Below are 20,043 nucleotides of genomic sequence, written 5' to 3' on the forward strand. Positions count from 1 at the left end.
CACCAAGAATGAAATCTTAGCCATGAGGCAGGAGCAGGTATTTCCACCGCTCAGAGAAATGTCAGAGAATATGGCTAGCATAATCTCTGCTATGGGAGCAGTTCAGTTGACCCTGCAGTCACTGGCTGCCTGGATGGCAGAGGCTTCAGACTGGGTTTAACACTGAAGGAGCAATCCCAGGCTGCACAATAACTGGGACAAAGCAAGGCGGCCTAAGAAAAGCTTTTCACTAGAAAGAGCTGGAGCTAGTGAACAGATCCCAGTGCATAATTTAAGGATTTAATGAGGTATGGCCAGGAAGTGTATCAGGGATATAGAGCTGGAGTTTGAAAGGACATACAAATCACTGGCACTCACACTGGAGGGAGAAGAGGAGGACCAGACCTACTCCTTGGAGGCGAAATTGTTTTGCAAGGCCCATGAGCTGGGGAGCTGCATTCCTTGTGGTAATTAGATCTTTGCTCTTAAAACATATGTCATAACATCCCATGTCCGAAAAATAAGGGAAGGCCCTGGAAAGATGGGTGTGGTGAATGAGGAACACTGTGGCTTTGGCAAACTGAATGTAACTGGAGGATGCTGGCACTTTTTTAACCATTTCACCACTTGAGCCAGGGTGTTTATCGTCTTATTGTCCACCTTATAACATGTTGGCTTTTGTCACAGAACACAAATATCAAACCTTCCATCTGGCATTGGCTTTCCACAAGACACATTTGATCACTGGAAAAGATTACCTCAGCTGCTGAATCTTCACGGCACAACGAATAAATAAAAGTAGCAATAACATCATGGGTCATATTCCAAGTATAGAATCAGCAGGTAGGTTCCTAGAACCCATGAGAAGGACCAGTGTGTCCACTCTGCTTCCTAGTGACAGCCCAGAGTGGTTGATTCTTAATGGCTTATTCCAAGGCCAAGAATTTGCCTCCAGACTGCAGCTAAATCATCTCCTCTGAAAACATGTTTGAAGTGAGTTTCACTTTTTCTCTCTCTCCCCATTTTTTAACGTGTGTGCTTTGCCATTTTACAGTAAACAGCCAAGAGGCTCAAGCATGAGGCAGCTCTCTCTGATAGGTAACACCAAACACACCAAGTGTAACAGCCAAAAAATAGCATGCATGTAAGCCTCATTGGGTATGATTTTTCCTTCAAGTGCTTCAAATACTGGAAGCAAAACAAATAGAATAAATATTACCTTTTCCAGCAAATGTTAACGCAGCTGGATTTAGTTGTGTTCTTTTTATTTGTATATTATAAACCAGCCCATTCCTTAGCAAATTGGCATTTGGGACAGACCACAACCACCACCACAGCTGGTAGTTTCAATGGAAAGACCAAGGATTGAGTTATTGTCTGGGATTAACTATCCTGTGTATTGGGGAAATTCTATGTTATGCAAGAGGTCAGACTAGATGATCACAATGGTCCCTTCTTGCCTGGGAATCTTGAATCCTCCTACTATTAGCGGTCCCTCCATGTCAGGATTGAGACATACTGGGGGTAAGGAGATGAACACTGCCCCTGTCTTTGAGATTCCTGTTCTGTTAATAAAGGACTTCACCTTTAGTTAGGCACCAGGAGCTTGGCAGCTTCTCTGAGCACTGAATTTATTGTAGGCCAATGCTGAGTTAAGTGTTAGGAGGACTTTTACTGTGAAATAAATGTTTGTTATATTGGGCCACATTTTTCAAGGTATTAACAAATTTTGGATACCCAACTTCAGACTTCCAGGGCCTGATATTCAAAGCTGCTGAGCGCCTATAGGTCCCATAAAAGCGGCAGAGTCCTGTGGCACCTTATAGACTAACAGATGTATTGGAGCATAAGCTTTCGTGGGTGAATACCCACTTCATCAGATGCATGTAGTGGAAATTTCCAGAGGCAGGTATAAATATGTAAGCAAGAATCAGGCTAGGGATAACGAGGTTAGTTCAATCAGGGAGGATGAGGCCCTCTTCTAGCAGTTGAGGTGTGAACACCAAGGGAGGAGAAACTGCTTTTGTAGTTGGCTAGTCAGTCACAGTCTTTGTTTAATCCTGAGCTGATGGTGTCAAATTTGCAAATGAACTGAAGCTCAGCAGTTTCTCTTTGAAGTCTGGTCCTGAAGTTTATTTGCTGCAGGATGGCTACCTATAAATCTGCTATTGTGTGTCCAGGGAGGTTGAAGTGTTCTCCTACAGGTTTTTGTATATTGCCATTCCTAATATCTGATTTGTGTCCATTTATCCTTTTATGTAGGGACTGTCCAGTTTCGTCAATGTACATAGCAGAGAGGCATTGCTGGTACATGATGGCATAGATTACATTGGTGGACGTGCAGGTGAATGAACCGGTGATGGTGTGGCTGATCTGGTTAGGTCCTGTGATGGTGTCGCTGGTGTAGAAATGTGGGCAGAGTTGGCATTGAGGTTTGTTGCATGGATTGGTTCCTGAGTTAGAGTTACTATGGTGCGGTGTGTAGTTGCTGGTGAGAATATGCTTCAGGTTGGCGGGTTGTCTGTGGGCAAGGACTGGCCTGCCTCCTAAGGCCTGTGAAAGTGAGGGATCGTTGTCCAGGATGGGTTGTAGATCACTGATGATGCGTTGGAGAGGTTTTAGCTGAGGACTGTATGTGATGGCCAGTGAAGTTCTGTTGGTTTCTTATTGGGCTTGTGTTGCAGCAGGAGGCTTCTGGGTACGTTTCTGGCTCTGTTGATCTGTTTCCTTATTTCCTCATGTGGGTATCGTAGTTTTGAGAATGCTTGGTGAAGATCTCGTAGGTGTTGGCCTCTGTCTGAGGGGTTGGAGCAAATAGGTCCCATGGAAGTCAGCTGGAGTTGTGGAGGTCCAAATCTCTGAAAATCAGGGCCAAGCATAGGTAGCCAAATTAGTGACGCTGGAACTAGGTGTCACACTGTCTGAAGTAGCTCACAACTGAGTGCCTACCTCAGGGCAGACAACCCAAACTGGTGGTGTGCTCTAAAATTAGATTTCACCAAGCCAGTAACAAATGTGAACTCCTGGATCACTATGCCAGTCTTATCATGGAGTCACAGACATTCCCCTTAGTCTCTCCAGTCTATCTTGCCAACCAGACAAACTGGACTTTGTGATAAAAGGTCACCTAAACCAAAAATCACATGACATCGGGTTGCTCCCCAGTTCCAAAAGACCAGTCACTTACCCCAGATCAGCTGGTACTCTAGATCTTACACCAAGGACAATGCTGGCAGCCAATTCTATAGTAAACAAACTAAAGGTTTATTAGCTAAGAACAGGAAGTGAGAGTTACTGAGGGGTTAAGCAGATAAAATATATGTACAGGTGAGTCACAGTTTGTAATTCCAAATCATACTAGAGATGTAGTAATCTGCCAGTTTCCCAAAAGTCTGTTAGGGCTACTCAGAATAACTCTGGGGATCTCTGTCTTCTTGTTCAGTTATTCTGCCCTGCTAGAATCCAAACAGTGCAGAGATGCAGGATCTTTCCATGAGTCCATACTTATAGCTTCTTCTCACAGAAAACAAGCTGACAGGGTCACTACCCACATGGGTTTTTCCTTTGATGATGGAGAGTGAGGAATGCATTTTGAACTTTGACTTCCAGTCATCACACACCAGGACCACTTGCTTTGAAATTAACACTTTTCTGTTATAGTTCTTCATTTGCATTTCACAAGGCTTCTTTCTTGTCTGATAGGTTATTTCATTAAAGTGGTATTTACAATTATAACAGGATACAGATAAGTAAAAACAATGCATGTAACATCCCACTAGTTTTCAGGAAGTTTAAACACCAAATACCCTCTTATGCATTTAACAATTACTTTCATCTATACTCACAGACAAGTGAATGCACCCGGGGCTTCGGCATGATCTTCCAGTGTCACAGTAGGCCACAGTGTACAGTGTATGTCAAGAGCATCCAAGGGATGAACAAAGTGTCTATGCATACACCCAGTCCCTGACCCTGACCAAAATGCCTCTGCATAAACCTAGGCGCTAGCTATGCCTCCCAGAAGGCCTGGCCGAGTAGTGAGGCAAAGGGTGAAGTTAGCTTTATGTCACCCTTGCATGCCCCTAGATTCACGGTCTATTGAGAGCCTCTAGTACCAGCCCCAGCAGGAGCTAGAAAAGCACAAGGAGATCATTTAGCTTACACAGTCCCAAAGGGAATGCTTGGCAGCCCAGAATAGCCAGAGCACAGAGCAATATGGTCACATCCCCTCCTTCTCCGAACAGATCCCCCTCCCATCCCTGGGCTGGATCTAAAAAGAGAGCAAGCATAGTGCTGTCACAGTGGCCTATAGCACTTGAGGAATGCCTCTGTACTGGGTAGACTTCCTGGATTATGAGATCCAGCTGTTTTAGGGTCCTTTTTCGTTGCTGGAGCACGGTAAAGAGACCAGAACACAGCCCAGAATCGGTGCCATTGTTATGGTGTGTGTCATTACAATTTCATGTCTAGGAGTCTGGGCAGGGACAGCTGCCATTTTGGTTAGGCAGAGTTGATGCAACATGTTACAGAAGATACCCAAACAGCAAAGGAAAGTTTATTAATAGCAATTTAGCTGTGGGCCAATTACAATAAAACCACATCTGAAATTATAAAATGCTAAAATACTTATAAATAAAGATTACAAAGGACATACACCTTTAAATCATATATGATCCCCAGGCTACTTGCCCTTTCCTTTTTTTAGTTCAGACGGAGCAACTGTTCTGGTCACAGTTACATTGTCAGTTCCTACGAAATGGTCTGTTTTCTGAGGAGTCATAGACAAAGGCATCTAGGACAAAAACACAGAAAGCCACTTTGACCTCAAATGGCAATACACATTTCAATATAATAAGTAGTGGGGGATAGGGCTTCCATTTGCCTTAAGCCGCATGGACAGGAGCAGACACATTTCTCTGTGCCAGTATATTACTGGCTTTCTAAGTAAGCTGTCTGCACAGACTGAAAATGGAGAGCTGTAAAGGCCCTTCTTAGATGTGATTATACAACAATCTAAATATCTGGCATACCCACGAATCTTTTTAACAAAAGGGAACCAAGGTGGTATATTTGAAATAGATCTGTTTGCTTATTAATATCCAAAGACACACACTGCTTCTGCTTCCATCAACTGCAAGGTGTGTTTAGCAGGCACCAGTAACTGCCTCCTCCTCTGCACATGGGTACCAGCATCCAGGGCTATGAACTCTTGTTTGCTCTTTATATTTCCTGGAGGTAAATTTACAAAGATGTCTGAATGGCAGGTGCAGACGAGACAATTGCACATGCACATGCTCTGCGTTGTGCATTCTCAACAGATGGCCTAAATCAGAAAACAAAAAAGAGAATGGGCCTTTGTCATAAACATACAGCTACAGGTAGCATAAAATCCCTCCTTTACCTGTAAGGGGTTAAGAAGCTCAAATAACCTGGTTGGCACCTGACCAAAAGGACCAGTAAGGGAAGAAGCTCCTTTCAAATCTGTGGGGGGAGATTTTGTTTGTACTTTCTTTGTTTGTGCTCTCTTCGGACAGAGAGAGGGACCAGGCAGGAAAAAACCCTCTCCTAAAACCCTACCTGAAATAAGCGTCCAAGATTACAAAAATTGTAAGTAAAGCAAGGAAATGCATTAGATTATCTTTTGTTTTAGCTTGTGAATTTTCCCTATGCTAGAAAGGAGGTTTATTCCTGTTTTTTGTAACATTAAAGTTTTGCCTAGACTGGAATCCTCTGTGTTTTAAATCTTATTACCCTGTAAAATTACCTTCCATCCTGATTTTACGAAGGTGCTTCTTTTACTTTTTTCTTTATAATAAAGTTCTGCTTTTAAGTACCTGATTGGTTTTTCGTGTCCTAAAAACCCAAAGGTCTGGTCAGTGCTCAGCTTGTTTACCTATTTGGTTGGTAGATTATTCTCAAGCCTCCCCAGGAAAGGGGGTGAAAGGGTCTGGGGGGATACTTTGGGGAAACAGGAACTCCACATGGCCTTTTTCCTGAATCTTTGTCTAACTCACTTGGTGGTGGCAGCAATACCGTCCAAGGAAAAAGGAAGAATTTGTGCCTTGGGGAAGTTTTAACCTAAGTGGGTAGAAATAAACTTAGGGGGTCTTTCATGCGGGTCCCCACATCTGCATGCCAGAGTTCAGAGCGGGGAGGGAACCCTGACAGCCTTCCGGTGTATTTCAGCATGCGTAGGCACTTTCAACATAATGGCACAAACTCTGCTGTAAAATGGAGAAAGAAAAGGAGTCCTTGTGGCACCTTAGAGACTAACCAATTTATCTGAGCATGAGCTTTCGTGAGCTACAGCTCACTTCATCGGATGCATACCGTGGAAACTGCAGCAGACTTTATATACACACAGAGAATATGAAACAATACCTCCTCCCACCCCACTGTCCTGCTGGTAATAGCTTATCTAAAGTGAGCATCAGGTTAGGCCATTTCCAGCACAAATCCAGGTTTCCATATTAAGGATTTAGGAATGAGTGACACACTCTGCTTTTACCCTCTGATTTCTGCCAATCAAATTTCTGAGGGAGAGAATGGACGGAGCATATTTAGAATATGTATTTTTAAAATGTCACTTCTGCCAACGCGTACTGACGTTAAGAAGTCAAACACCAAAAAAACCACCCAACCAGCTGTGACTAAATCATAGCAAACAAAATAGAACAAAACAAGTAATCAGAATGAAAATATAGAACAATGTGGATAATTCCCAACTAAAGCAGTTACGTTAGACAAACATCAGATCCACGTGCTCGCCACTAACACTTATGCAGATAAAAAAGAGCTCAAACCAAAGGGTGTGTTACATGCTCACATGCAAGGGCAACATTTAATCCTTTCCTTCCACCTTTGTTACCTCTCACTCTCCAGCCTTTTAATTTGGTGTGATTTGAGGAATGAAATAAAATTCTCTCCCTGACCCAGGGAGTGAGGTCCCCATGTGTTTGTTCTGATTACAGAGATTACAGTAAGAGTGGGATCCAGCTGGTAAAAATTCCTCATTAGGATGATGAGGATGAAAGTGCAAGTCTTGGGTGAAGCCAAGCAGCTGCCTGAACAGATCTGTTCTCTAGACCAGGAAAGACAGAGGTAGGCAAAGAAGCTGGCAGCAGGCTTATTTATAAATAGATATTTATTGCTTTTTCATGATTTATGACCCAAAGAAGGTAGCACCATAAATGTGCATGGTGCTTTAAAATACAGATGGATTCCCTCGCCCCAAGAGCATATAATCTAAGGGCTATATTGTGACTAGCCCTAATGTGGCTAATCAGGGCAGTAAAGGGATCTGAGGCCTCATTTCATCCCCTGGCTCTAGCGCTACAGATCTTGGGTCCAGGTCCTGTGCAACAAATGGGAGCTGTGCCCTGGATATTCCTCTCATCAAGTAAGTGCATGAGGAAGGGGTAGGGAGAATGGGCAAAGCCCAGATTCTGCTTTGTGCCCCACTATGTGCCAGTGAAAGTGGACAGCCCTGGTAGCAGGGGGGTATCTACTCAGACCATGCAGGAGATGAGCTGACTTTTTGTATCCATGGGTAGCCTGTGACATCTGGCCTCCCTGGTCCTATCGGGAACACCATAAAGGGACACTGTTCCTATGTAAGTCACTATGACTAGAAACAGAATAAACCATCCCAGTAGGAGGTTTTAGATAGGAGGAAATAGGACACATAGCAATGAAAACAGTTGCTGGTCTCTAGGAGTCCCTACAGTCTCTGTGCTGCAGCTAGATTATCAGGGAAAGTCTCTTATCTGCATCTAACAGGGCCAGTGAAAATTAAGCAGGACTATGCTGCTGCTGTCCATAGCTGACTGAAATCATTGGGTCCCAATTCAGCCCTCAATACCTCCATGTAATACCCTGGAAGTCAATGGGAGATGTGTGTGGATAGCTGAGGAATAATTGGTTCCACTCTTCATAACTTCTGTGTAGTTAGCACCTTGGCCTGACTCTTATTTGATTTTGTGCAATTAAGGAGTTGCATTGAGCACCACTTCCAGTTAAAATGCAAAGAACTCTGCTGTACATGCAAAGGAGGGCTGAAGAGGACCCTACTATAGTCTAATAATTGTATTTGTTTTGCTGCAGGGGCATGCGCAGGAATTTAAATTTGACCCCTTTTGACAAGAAGCTCACTGCGCCCCCTCTGGCCCCAGGAGGAGCTCGCTGCCCCCACACCCAGCCCTGGGAGGAGCTCAATCTTCCCTCCCTCCACCCTGCTCTGGCCCCAGGCAGGAGCTCAATCTTCCTTTCCACGCTGCCCCAGCCCGGCAGGAGCTCGATCTTCCCTGCCTCCATGGCCCTGGGGCTGGAGAAGTTGTGTGCCCCCGATGATTTGCCCCACCTTGCGCCTGCCCCTGCTTGATAATGATGATAAAACAGATACTGATATGATCTTACTCAGTTTGGGAAATCCCTCCATGTTCATTGAGTCTCCTTAGTCACCGTCTTGTCCTTATTTTACACTTAAGATTGATGGCCTATGCCAGACACAGCAGGGTTTAAACCCTAATTTAACACATTTATTATTATTTGTATTACTGTAGAGCCTCGGAGCCCCAGTCATGAGCTAGAACTCCATTGTGGTAGGTGCTGTACGAACACAACAAAAAGACAGTGCTTGCCCCAAGAGCTTACAACCTAAGCATAAGAGACAACAGATGGATACAGACAGATGGGGGGTACAAGAAAACCAAGAGACACTTGGTTATACTTGTTATACTGGTCAGCATAACAAGCTGTGGTCTCAGCACACCAGCAGCCTAGCAATTTTCATGAGCTCCCCAAGCAAATCTTTGTGACAAAGGATGTTATCTCCACTCCTTGATGCAGATGCTGGGCCAAAATCAGCTCTCAATTACACTATTGTAACTCTGTTTCATCTCCTGTATTCTCAAGAATGGACCTGGGAAGAGAAGATTTTAAAAGCATATCAAATTAGCCTTTTTTTGTGTCTGGCAAAACACTAAAAAAGCCACTAAGTCACATCTTAGATCTAGCTCGTTTACCCTAGTTCAGCTGAGGGCATCGCAGATATAACCAAGGTCTGAATGAGCTCTCCCCTGATGGCTACTGATGAGCTGGAGGGAAGGCTTCGGGACCAGACTATGTTTACATGAACAACCAAAGGCTATGGCTACACTACAGCTTAAGTCAACATATGTCACTCAGCGGTGTGAGCCAGTTGCGTTGGCAGCAGAGCTGAGGCATTGCTTGAAGTTTCTTCCCCCAGGCGGGAGGTGAACTCACGTGAAACGCACCTCCGGACTCTGGGTCTTCGCTGAACAAAGACAGCAGCTGTGAGCAGGGTGCGTGGAGGGAGAGGGGAGTGGTGTGTTAAAGGGATGTTTGTTTGTTAGGGCACATCTTCACTGGCAACGTTAAAGCACTAACGTGGCTTGTGTAGTCACAGCAGAGTGCTGGGAGAGAGCTCTCCCAGTGCTCAGAAAAAACCACCTCCAGGAGGGGCGTGGCTCCCAGCACTGAGAGAGTGGCTCCCAGTGCTGGGGCACTGTCTGTACTAGCATTTTACAGCTCTGAAACTTGCCGTGCTTGCGGGGAGGGGGAGGCGGGTTCACACCCCCGAGCAGGAAAGTTGCAGCGCTGTAAAGTGCCAATGTGGACAAGCCCTTAGACTCTCACACCACAAGGTGAGAAACGGAGGCAAAGGACACTGCCCAGTGTAGTCTGGGGGACATTTAACAAACACAAATGGACTGCTAAGTTTCCGTGTTAACCCACCTCTTTCTTCTCTATTTCTTTCAGTGAAGGGAGGTTTTAAACCCTAATATAGAGAACAGTTATTATTGAGTCACTCGGATAACTGTGAAACTGGTTTACTGCCCCAGTCAGGCTGCTGCACTCCTTGTATTGAAATGTGAGGATTGTAACAGTGAGTAGTGACTGTCACTCTTTACTCCCTTCATGCACCAGTGAACTGTGCTCATGGCAGCACCAAACAATTAAACAGATTAACCTAATTGCTAACAAAGCACAACTCACCTTATCCTTATGGACCCTCCAGAGCTGAGTCATACTCAAACCATAATCCAACTACTGGGAAAAAAAAGTCACGTTTCTTCCTTCCCTTCACTTGGCGCTCCAGGCCAAATTCTCCTGAGTAAAGAGGCTGTGTGTCCTGTGCAAGGATGGGGTGGGGAAAATAGCATCACCGGGGGGGCTGTGGCTGCTACTGTAGCTAGCATGTGTCCACAAACTGTGCAATATTTGGGGGCAGTGCTGTGCTTGTCCTAGTTGGCCACATTCCTGCCACTCCCTGAGCTGCTCATAACATCCCCTCTCTTTTGCAGAGAAGTAGGGACGGGGCAGGGAAATGGGTTTCTGTTTGCCAGTCGCCTTAAGCAGAGGAAATGGAACACTTCTGCCTTGTGCACCTACAGAAGGAACCAAACGATGTTGCCATCAGTGACTGAATTTAATCTTTCCACATCCATCTCCAAACTGAGCTCGGCCTTCCTGCGGATTCATTATGGTACATATGAATCTATTTTATCAGCTGCCTTTCCCTAGAAATACTTTAAGCTTAATGAGAATCTCGTTGGAAGGCACCGAATTGCTTTGCAAATGTTAAGCCTCACAACAACCTTGTGAGGTATTATCATGTGCATTGCATTATAGAGGGATAAACTGAGACTCAGAGTGGTTATATTATTTGCACAAAGTCAATAGCAGAAGTGGAAAGAGAACCCCCGAGTTCTACTCAACCACTCCCTTCCTAAGTAGTATAGCAATAAACAATAACCATGCATGAATTATCAGGGTACTGGTACATGCCTCTGCTACATTTGACTAATGCTTTCACTCACCAATAGCCTACTGATGCACCTCCTGGTGTGGCTTATTCATATTTCAGTATGTTTAATAATTTAAATAGTAAACTCAGTAGGACAGGGACATTGTCTATTTCTATGTCTGGGAAGTGCCTAATACACTCTGGGAATTATATGAAAATGGTAATGGGGTTCCAAAACAGGAATATTGAACAGTTTGGAATTTAGAATTATAAATGATAAAGGGCAGGGGATAGTTTAAATCTAATCACCTTTCTCCTCTTACTCCCTCTGGCTGCCTGTATTATCCCTGTCTCTTAATTCACTTTCTCATCCCCCCATTTAGTATAAGGGGCATAGGTTGGTTGGTTGGGTTTAAGTTGTTGCGGTTGTTGTTGATAAGGTCAATGCTAGGAGCTGGTGTACAGGTACAGAATCATCAAAAAGGCCCAGCCAGAATGTTGCTTTGGAAATGCTCTAAAAAAGTGACAAGCATTTTCTTACCATACAGTAATTATTTTCCAGTGTAGGGTCCTATGACAACATAGGGAAACTGACTGTACAATTTATTAATTCTATGTGACATTATGAATTCTCTATATGTATCTTATCAGACTGTAAACTCTGTTTTGGATATGGGTTCTTTACATTCTTTGTTTTCCTATTACCTACATGTTGGATTAAAATTCCAAAAGCAAATGGCAAAAGAATAACAGAAGAGGGTCACTGACTTAAGTGCCCAACCATTGAAACTGCTGTAGACAAAACACTGGATCCCAACTAGGAGAACTAATTTATCAGGGGAGAGCTTGCCTAGCAATGAAGTTACCTGATAAATATCTGGGATCACCTAAGAGGCTGATACAGAAATCACCTGACAGAGGGACTGGAAGACGATAAAGGGTAGAAGCTACTTTTGGTGGGGTTTTTTGGTTGTTGTTGCTTTTTGTTTTTGTTGGGGTTGGGGTTTTTTTTTGTTTTTTGCTCTTTCCCTGGCCATTTTTCACTCGCTTAAGATGAGGGAAGCTGCTACAGGAGCTGGATGAACTGGGCGGTGCGGGGGACCCTTCCTACATACCTACCTGAACACAGATCCCAAAGGACTCCCAAGATAAGGGTGAGCTATAGTGAGAGGAAGTGTGTGCAAGGTTTTGCTTTTTTTTTGCTTTTTTTTTAATGCATCTGTGTATTTCTGGGGTGATGAAGTAAAGAGCAACGTGTTTAGTTCTGTGCAAAGTGTCTGTCTGTTACATGCTACAGGTACCTGAGAGAGCTAAACCATAACCCAGAAGGCTGATACTTTTGATGGGCTTTTGGAAGAGGATGTGTTTAAGCCTCAGAGGAATTTGATGGATCAGCATTGGTAGCATGGGCTGGGTAGCTGGACTGTGTGATAGCAGCTGTCAGGAGGGGGTACTAGACAGAGTTGTCACTCTGACAGTGTCCCAAGGATCCCAAGCGTAGGACAGTGCCTGGGGTCTGTTCAAAATCCAGAGGCTTAAAACACCTGAGTATCCAGAGGCTGGGATTCCCCCACAGCAAAGTGGTGGGCTGCGGACAGGGAGATTATGACCAGATCTGTGACAAAGGCCCAGCCAGAGTGTGGCTTTGAAAATGTGTGCCCCATGCTAGGCTCCAAATAAGTATCAAGCATTTTCTTTTCTTACACTATAGTAATTTGTTTCCAGTATTGATTGTTTAGGTTCTATCTTGCAGCTTTTACTCCCTGTGAATAAAGGCTGCAGGATCGGGCCCAAGTTATTTGGGAGACTGATTGCCTCTCTATGGATCAACAGAACAACTGTAACACTAGCCGCAGCAGAGCAAGCTTTTCCCAGAATGCTATGCCAAAATGCCTGTGCTGTGGGCACTAGTTCTAAGGCTACATCTACACTGGGCACGAGACACGTAGTTTATCAGCTCCCATAGACACACTCATGCTAGCTGTCATCGAGCTAACATGCGAACTGTTGTCATGTAGCGATGGTAGTACGGGCAGTGGTGAGCAGTGGCATGGGTTCGCTCTGCCGAGTACATACCCAGGAATTCCAGGCAGGGTTGTACTTGGGGTGGCTAGCTGGTGTCGTTGCTCACCACGGCTCATTAAGAGCTCGTGCAAGGATATCTACATGAGCTGGGAATCACACCCCAAGCTCCAACTGCAGACATAGCCTAAAGGTAAGAGTGTAGTTCATTCTCCGCTTATTCAGGCCTCTCTAGTGAGCCTATCAACAACTACACCAACGAATGCCAACCAAGGTGGGTTGTTTTTTTTTTAATTTGTCTCTTGTCGATTAGGATTGGGAATGAGACCACCAACTCGTTTCACATGAGCCACTAAACAGCCAACAGATGGTAATAACTTTCAGTCACTGACAATATGGATTCAAAGCAGAAATATGGAAGTGAAAAACGATTCCATTGGCCATTTCTTGAACCATTCCTGGCTTTACTAATCCTAATACTGAATAGATTAAGGGCTTGGGCTCCTAAATCATCTAGGTGCCTTTGAAAATTTTATCCCATATTCCTTCTGGTTTAAATCCATTGAAGTTAATGGGGTTTCACAGGGGACTGAATCTAGCCAAATAAGTGTCAGTAGCTAGGAAGATTTAACTTTGATGTTCATTTTTTCTCTCTGTGGAATTCTAGTTATTATTGATTTAAATATATTATTGCCTGGTCTTCTGTTTCATTGCTCATGTCTGGGTTCTAGGTATTTAGAAATCTAAATAGCTAAATTATACGGTTATATTGTGTAGTTGAATTAATCTTACAGTATATTCTATAGTGTGGAATAAAAAAAGGCATTTCCTAGCAAAGATAAGATGTTAATGAATGGTAAAATAGGCATTAATTTATTATCTACATCAAATTTATTTTTTTCAGCTGGTATAATTGCTATAATATGTAATGTATGCATATGAAACAGTTATTATAATGACAGGTTTCAGAGTAGCAGCCGTGTTAGTCTGTATCCGCAAAAAGAAAAGGAGGACTTGTGGCACCTTAGAGACTAACAAATTTATTTGAGCATAAGCTTTCATGAGCTACAGCTCATGCTCAAATAAATTTGTTAGTCTCTAAGGTGCCACAAGTCCTCCTTTTCTTTTTGCAGTTATTATAATATAAATACAGAATTGAGACAGTTCTAGTTACCATCAATCTAGAGCACACTATTTAGAAATAATTTATGGACTGTAGTTGTCTTTTCCTCCTTTTTCTTTTTTTAGATTAAATGTACTGAAGGGGAACACAATTTAATGAACATGGAATTGATTTCATGTCAGCTAATTTTACACAAGTTAATATAATGGTATTAATGAATTGCCTGGTCACCCCTTGCTGTTGAGTTGTATTGTAGTCTCTCTTCAAATTGCTTAGTATTCTACAGGGAGTAACTATTTAATTGTTCAGAAAGTGACATGACCTACTGAAAAATAATTAAATATCTAAAAGGTGATTGCATGCTTACCAGGGGAGATAACGAATCGCTTGTTTCCATTAAATCGCTTAAATCCTTAAATTGCTTGTTTCCATTTGCTCATGCAAGACTCGAGTTCAAAGGTCAAATCCTTCTTTTATAGCAGGGATCGGCAACCTTTGGCACATGGTCTACCAGGGTAAGTCCCCTGGCAGGCCGGGCAGGTTTGTTTACCTGCCGCGTCTGCAGGTTTGGCAGATCGCGGCTCCCACTGGCGTGGGCTGAGGAATGTGCTGGTCGCTGCTTCCTGCAGCCCCCATCGGCCTGGAGTAGCGAACTGCAGCCAGTGGGAGCTGCGATCAGCTGAACCTGCGGACGCAGCCGGTAAACAAACCGGCCCAGCCTGCCAGGGTGCTTACCTTGGCGGGCCACGTGCCGAAGGTTGCCGATCCCTGCTTTATAGGCACTCATGGCCTCAAACACATCAGCACAAAGGCCTGGAAACAAAGTGACTCCGCTCTACCCTTGTGGAATAGATCTGGAGTGACAGTATGTATAGGAGCACAGAGGGAGAGGGATTCTAAGCTGGTAAAGTAGTGGTATGTCCAGTGGGTCTGTACCTGGCATGGATTCACTGTTTCAACATACCAGGGGAAACAGAAACTGGCCCTGTCCACTACTTCTCACTTATCTTTCAGATGTAGCTTCAGAGCAGCTTTAAAAGGGCTAGTAGTGAGGAGTAGAATCCTTAGCCCCACTGTATTCCCCTAAATGCACAGCTCATTTCTTCAACTAGTTTGAGTGCACAATATTTATTTTTTCCTCAGACCATTTTTCTCCTCTTCCCCCAATGATGATTCATTACAAACATGTTGTTAGCAAAACTTGTGGAAGCTTGTGGCCAGTGTATTAGAAATAGAACCATCTTCCTTTCCAAACGCTAACCTGACACAAATAGGTGCCCTGCATATGGAATATAATCTGAGCTTCAGTGAAGTACTACATGAGAGATGACTTTGGCTCACTGTATTTACTGTTCTATTAGAATTTTTCTGACCCACTCTCTACTCTCTTTTTTCCCTCTGTCAAAATTTTCCACTTCCAACCCTACTCTTTCATTGTGAAGTAGGTAAATACATTTCTATAGGCCAGACTGATACCCTTAATTGCATTGAATAGTACTTTATAATCAGTCAATGGAATTAGCGGAGTAAGGTAATACATCAATCTGGCCCCATTCAACTGAATTTCTGATAAAGTCGGTATTCTTATGCCACATCAATCATCATGATACGTGAGAGCTTCTGAATTCCAATGAGAGCTCACTATGCATCCTCATTCATTCAAATTACTCACCAAAGGAGCTTGAGTAATCTATAGGAGTGGCTATGTGGAAGTGATATGGAGGTGGGCGTTCTGTTGCTCACTGGAATTCAGACACAAAATTACATTTTATTTGTACTTACTTGAGGAGTGAAAGCAAAGATTCCTGACAAAATGGTGGATGTGGTCTTTCCCTATTATGACAAAGAAACCGTGAGCACAGGGAAATGGCCAGGAAGCTGCTGGCAGTGCAGTTTAAGAACAAGAAAGCACAGTGTGTAATATCATCTCTCTGCTTGGTCATCTGGTGCATGAGTTACAAAACCTCTGGACCTCGGTGATGTCTCTTGAGTTCTAAAAACCTACATAATTACTCTGAGTCAGCTGCCACATCTGAACTGACTCAAGGTCTCTTAAATAAAATGGAAATACTTATAATTCCTCAGGAAATTAGAGCACAGTTAGGTAGTCCTATAGCAGAGGGGAAAAAAGAAGCCATAAAATCTCTGGGCTCTGGAAAAGCTCTGGGTGAAGACGACTTTCTAATAGAATGTTGTAAGCTCTTTTAGTCTCATTTGGCTCCTAATCTACTGAAATGTTTTTAGATATGTAGAGGAAAAGGGTTTCATTGCAGCATTAATTGCAGCCTAGATTTTTCTTACCTCTCTCCCCACCAAAAAACTCAATGATGGACCATTTGCAATAATTAAATTACAGTCCAAAATCCTTTGATTAATAAGAATATAAAGACATAGACTAAAATATCATCCAGAAAATTCCAGAACAGTACCTTTTATGGAGAATATTTTAGTATCTAATCTTGAGGTTCACATTAATCAGAAAAGGTGATACAGAATCTATAGGCCTATTATAATTTGCTATTTTTAAAATTCTCAAGTAATCATAAAAATAAAACCCAACAGCCCCTAACTGGGCTGCACCCCACCCATAAACAGCAGCTGACTTCTTTGTTTACCCAAAAACCATTTAGTGCTCTGCCTACTCCTCTGCCATACTACTATAATTGTATCCATAATTTTTGTCTTGTTGCAAGTCTGCTGGAAAGCCAAGTGTGCAAGTCCTCATTAGCAGCAATTCATATGTAAATGGTTTAAGATGACATAAACAAAGTTTTTAAAAAAAAAAAAGTTGTCCCAAAGACTTGCAAACATTGTGAAAGCTATTGCTAATCCTTCTCGGGTGTGATGATGGCTCAGCTGGGGTTATGATGCTTGGTGAATCTACTGTGCAGCGTGAAGGATGCAGAGCACCCTCTCCATGCTATTTCCTTAGATGCTGTAGAAAGCATTTGACAAGAGAATACTTATCTCCAAATGCTATTATGCCACAGCTGCAGTATTGGAGGCACCTGAGTTGAAGCCTCATTAGCATAAGAGCAAGGGGCTGCTGGCAGGGTATTCTTCATTAGGTACATGAGCTTTTCGAAAGCATGTCTTCCCCTTGGTCTATACAGTGACCTGGATTTATTCATTTCCATGTGCATTGCAAGACTCATCTTTTCTACCCTGACAATAAAGAAATGGGTAGTGATGGAGTGGGAGTCTGGTGGGGACCTCATCACTGCTAAGGCAGAATAATTTTCCATATTCATGGAATGTGTGTCAGGTGTGTTGCTCTATTGATACAAAGGTGTATAAGGTAACTGTTAATTGTTTGTGTTAGAGTCCACATTTGATGAAGTTGGTGTTGCTTTTTGAGTACCTGTTGGAGCTGGGAATGAAAGCCTCATGGACCGTTGGGGAGAGTCATTGATTGCTTTGTAGGCAATATGAAGGTTGAAAGGAACACACAATTCTTTCCCTTTATTTCCATACTTTTAGGGTGTTGGATGATTCGACATGAATCATCAGTTCATTCCAGCAAAAGTATTGTGATAACCACTGAGAAATTTGGGCTCCTATCCAGATTTTTAAAAAGTAGGATAAAAGCAAGGATACTCCTATCCAGTGGCGAAAACCTGTGTTAAAACTGATGGCATCCAAAATCTCCATTGATTTTGATTCTGATGGGGAGTTTTGCTTTAAAAACTAATAGGACCACATGGATTCAGATTTAACCCTTAAAATTTTTAATAAATGGCAGATACATGATCCTGGAAAATGTAAAGTCAATCATGAGTTAATATCTCCAACTCCTTTTGGGCAAATCCTCTTTTGTAATTGGAAAAAAGATCTCCAATAGGAAGGTGCTAGAAATACATCAGACAGGACAGAGATTCATCACCTCTGATCCATGGAGCACTTGTTGGTCACATGGTGCAGGTTCACCATGTTTCCAACTGAGAGAAACAGAACAAACATGAGAAAGAAATGAAATGCACAGGAAAAAGAGAGAACCACATTCTTTAGTCTCGCTGGCTGTACTGAGTGCTAGACCAGATGTGGTGAGTGCAAAGATTGCTTTAAGTTACTTTTGCAGAACCCTGATCCTTGGCTGGCTCAGCACTGGACTAGGCTCACAACAGAGATTCATGTAGTCTGAAGGCTGCTGAAAACTGTGCCAGATAATGACTGGGGAAGACTGGAAAGATGGCCTAAAATGTGTAAGTATAAAAAAGCACAGGAAATAACATCCTAAACACATCATAGTACTCCCATTTATGCATCTAGCCTATGATACAGGGAATTTAGCAGTAAGAATAAAGACATGCCATATCTGCATTAAGAGCTGCCACAGTGAACAAGGAAACTATTGAAATAGGAGTGATAGTAAAACACAACAAAATGAGATAAACAAACACTTAAAAGACAGCCCTGGCACAAAGCTAAGGTAAAGAATGGGTGGGGTGGGAATGGGCCAAGGAGTCAACTCACTGTGTAAGGCTCTGAGGCATCTGTTGACATTCAGATCTCCAGCTGCCCCCTGGTGTGCAGGCAAGGTACAACACTGAACGCTGCTGGAATATTTTTTTTTAAAAATCCCTAAACCTAAAGATTTCTCAAGCTGCAGTTGCTAGACATCCCCCAAGATGGAAATGCTATTAAGGTATTTTCAAGTCGAAGTAATTAAGAGTCCTGTTGTGCAAGAAGCTAAGAAGTTTGCTGAAGTCAATGGGAGTGAAGGCTCCTCAAGATCTCACTGGAGGTGCTAGATGCCCTACTAGAAAAAGCCCCAAGTTAGCAAATTATTACACAACAAATTTAAAAACTACAGAGCACACTCAGTAAGTCCATATGTGTGTGCATGTGAGTGATTCCTTTAGACTGCTATTGCCAACAGCAGCAGCCCTGCAAAAGTGGTTGGAAATAAACTGTAGACTCTGCAGTGTGGAGGATAAGCAAATGAATCACATTGAAATGAAGTAGCAGCTGTCTTTGTGGAGAGGATTAACAAGAACAGGTTTGGCCACTTAGGAGCTGTCCATCTCCTTTCAGAGCCTGGGGATTCTTGGCCTGATGACAGCATGAGTTTATGAGTGAAGCCAGAGAACACAAAGGTAGCTACACAATTCTGTTCAAACATTAAAGTGACATTTGCTTGAGTAATGCTGTAAATCACAAACAAACTGGATTGATTTCATGTTTAAAAGTAAGAACATTTTCTTAATACAAATAAAATAAAAACTACTCTTCTCTTCTCCTGGCAGCAAAATTATGTGAGATGCCCAAATTCATCTTCACCCATTTTTTAAAAAAGTTTACACCAATTTGATGCACTAGCCTGACTCATATGGATCGTTTGCAAAGCAAGGAGCAGGGCTATTACATGACTCCAACGTAAGTGCTCCTCTCCACTTGTCACTGCTCAATTTGATGGGGACTTTGGAGAAGCAAATCAAAGAAAAATGCATGAAGTGCGAGTGCAGGCAGGAAAAAGATGGCACATGGAATATCCCTACACACACAAACATCTATGTAGTTGCTAATGACACCTGCACAAAAATTCCATGTGGCAGACAGACCATACATAGGGACAGAGGTCAGGGAGTGGAAGAACCGGAGAACAGATGCTCTTAGCATATGTTCTCCAACTGTGTAAAATATTCTGGTTATTTAGTGATGCTTGGAACAGCATTATTTATTAATTATTATTTAGCTGTACTAATAAACACTCTCAGAGAAAGCTCTAGGTTTCCTAATTAATTATAGTTACAGAATGATGACCATCCAGCAATATTAAATAATAGTAAAAGGGGAACAAGCTAACTCATCCAGCCAGTAAATCAAAACAGAAAAGCCCCTTTTACTTCTCTCCCAAGGGATATATCCTCATCTTTTCCCTCAAACTGTGTCAAATGGGTGGCTTTTGCAGTATGCCTGGAAGGTTCTGAAGTTTGAGCAATTTCAGACCAAGGTGGGAAACCAGTTAAAGTCCTGGGGCGCTTGCAGAGAAAACAGTACCAGCAGCCCCCTCATATTTCTAAGGAGGAAAATCAAACTTGAGAGCCTCTGCTGATCACAGCTATGGCAGTATGTCATAGAAGAGATGAGATCCCTCAGGTAGGCAGGTTCAAAGCCATTTAGGGCTCTATAGGTCAGAACTAATACCTTA

The 20,043-nt window shown here is 42.9% G+C and overlaps 1 protein-coding gene across 2 annotated transcripts in view; it reads right to left on the reverse strand.

Annotated features, from left to right (window-relative positions):
- Positions 1-4,280: 4,280 nt before the first annotated feature.
- Positions 4,281-20,043, reverse strand: part of ADAT2 (adenosine deaminase tRNA specific 2) — a 36,043-nt gene continuing 20,280 nt past the window's right edge. Inside the window, exon 6 of one of the 2 annotated variants that reach the window (XM_077813148.1) lies at positions 4,281-5,302. In XM_077813148.1, coding sequence (XP_077669274.1) covers positions 5,124-5,302 — 179 coding nt within the window. In that variant the 3' untranslated portion in view covers positions 4,281-5,123. The remainder of the gene's footprint in view (positions 5,303-20,043) is intronic. The other variant, XR_013345653.1, reaches the window with a different exon arrangement.

This window comes from Eretmochelys imbricata, chromosome 3 (genome assembly GCF_965152235.1).
Source record: "Eretmochelys imbricata isolate rEreImb1 chromosome 3, rEreImb1.hap1, whole genome shotgun sequence".
In the NCBI taxonomy this organism is placed as follows: domain Eukaryota; kingdom Metazoa; phylum Chordata; order Testudines; family Cheloniidae; genus Eretmochelys; species Eretmochelys imbricata.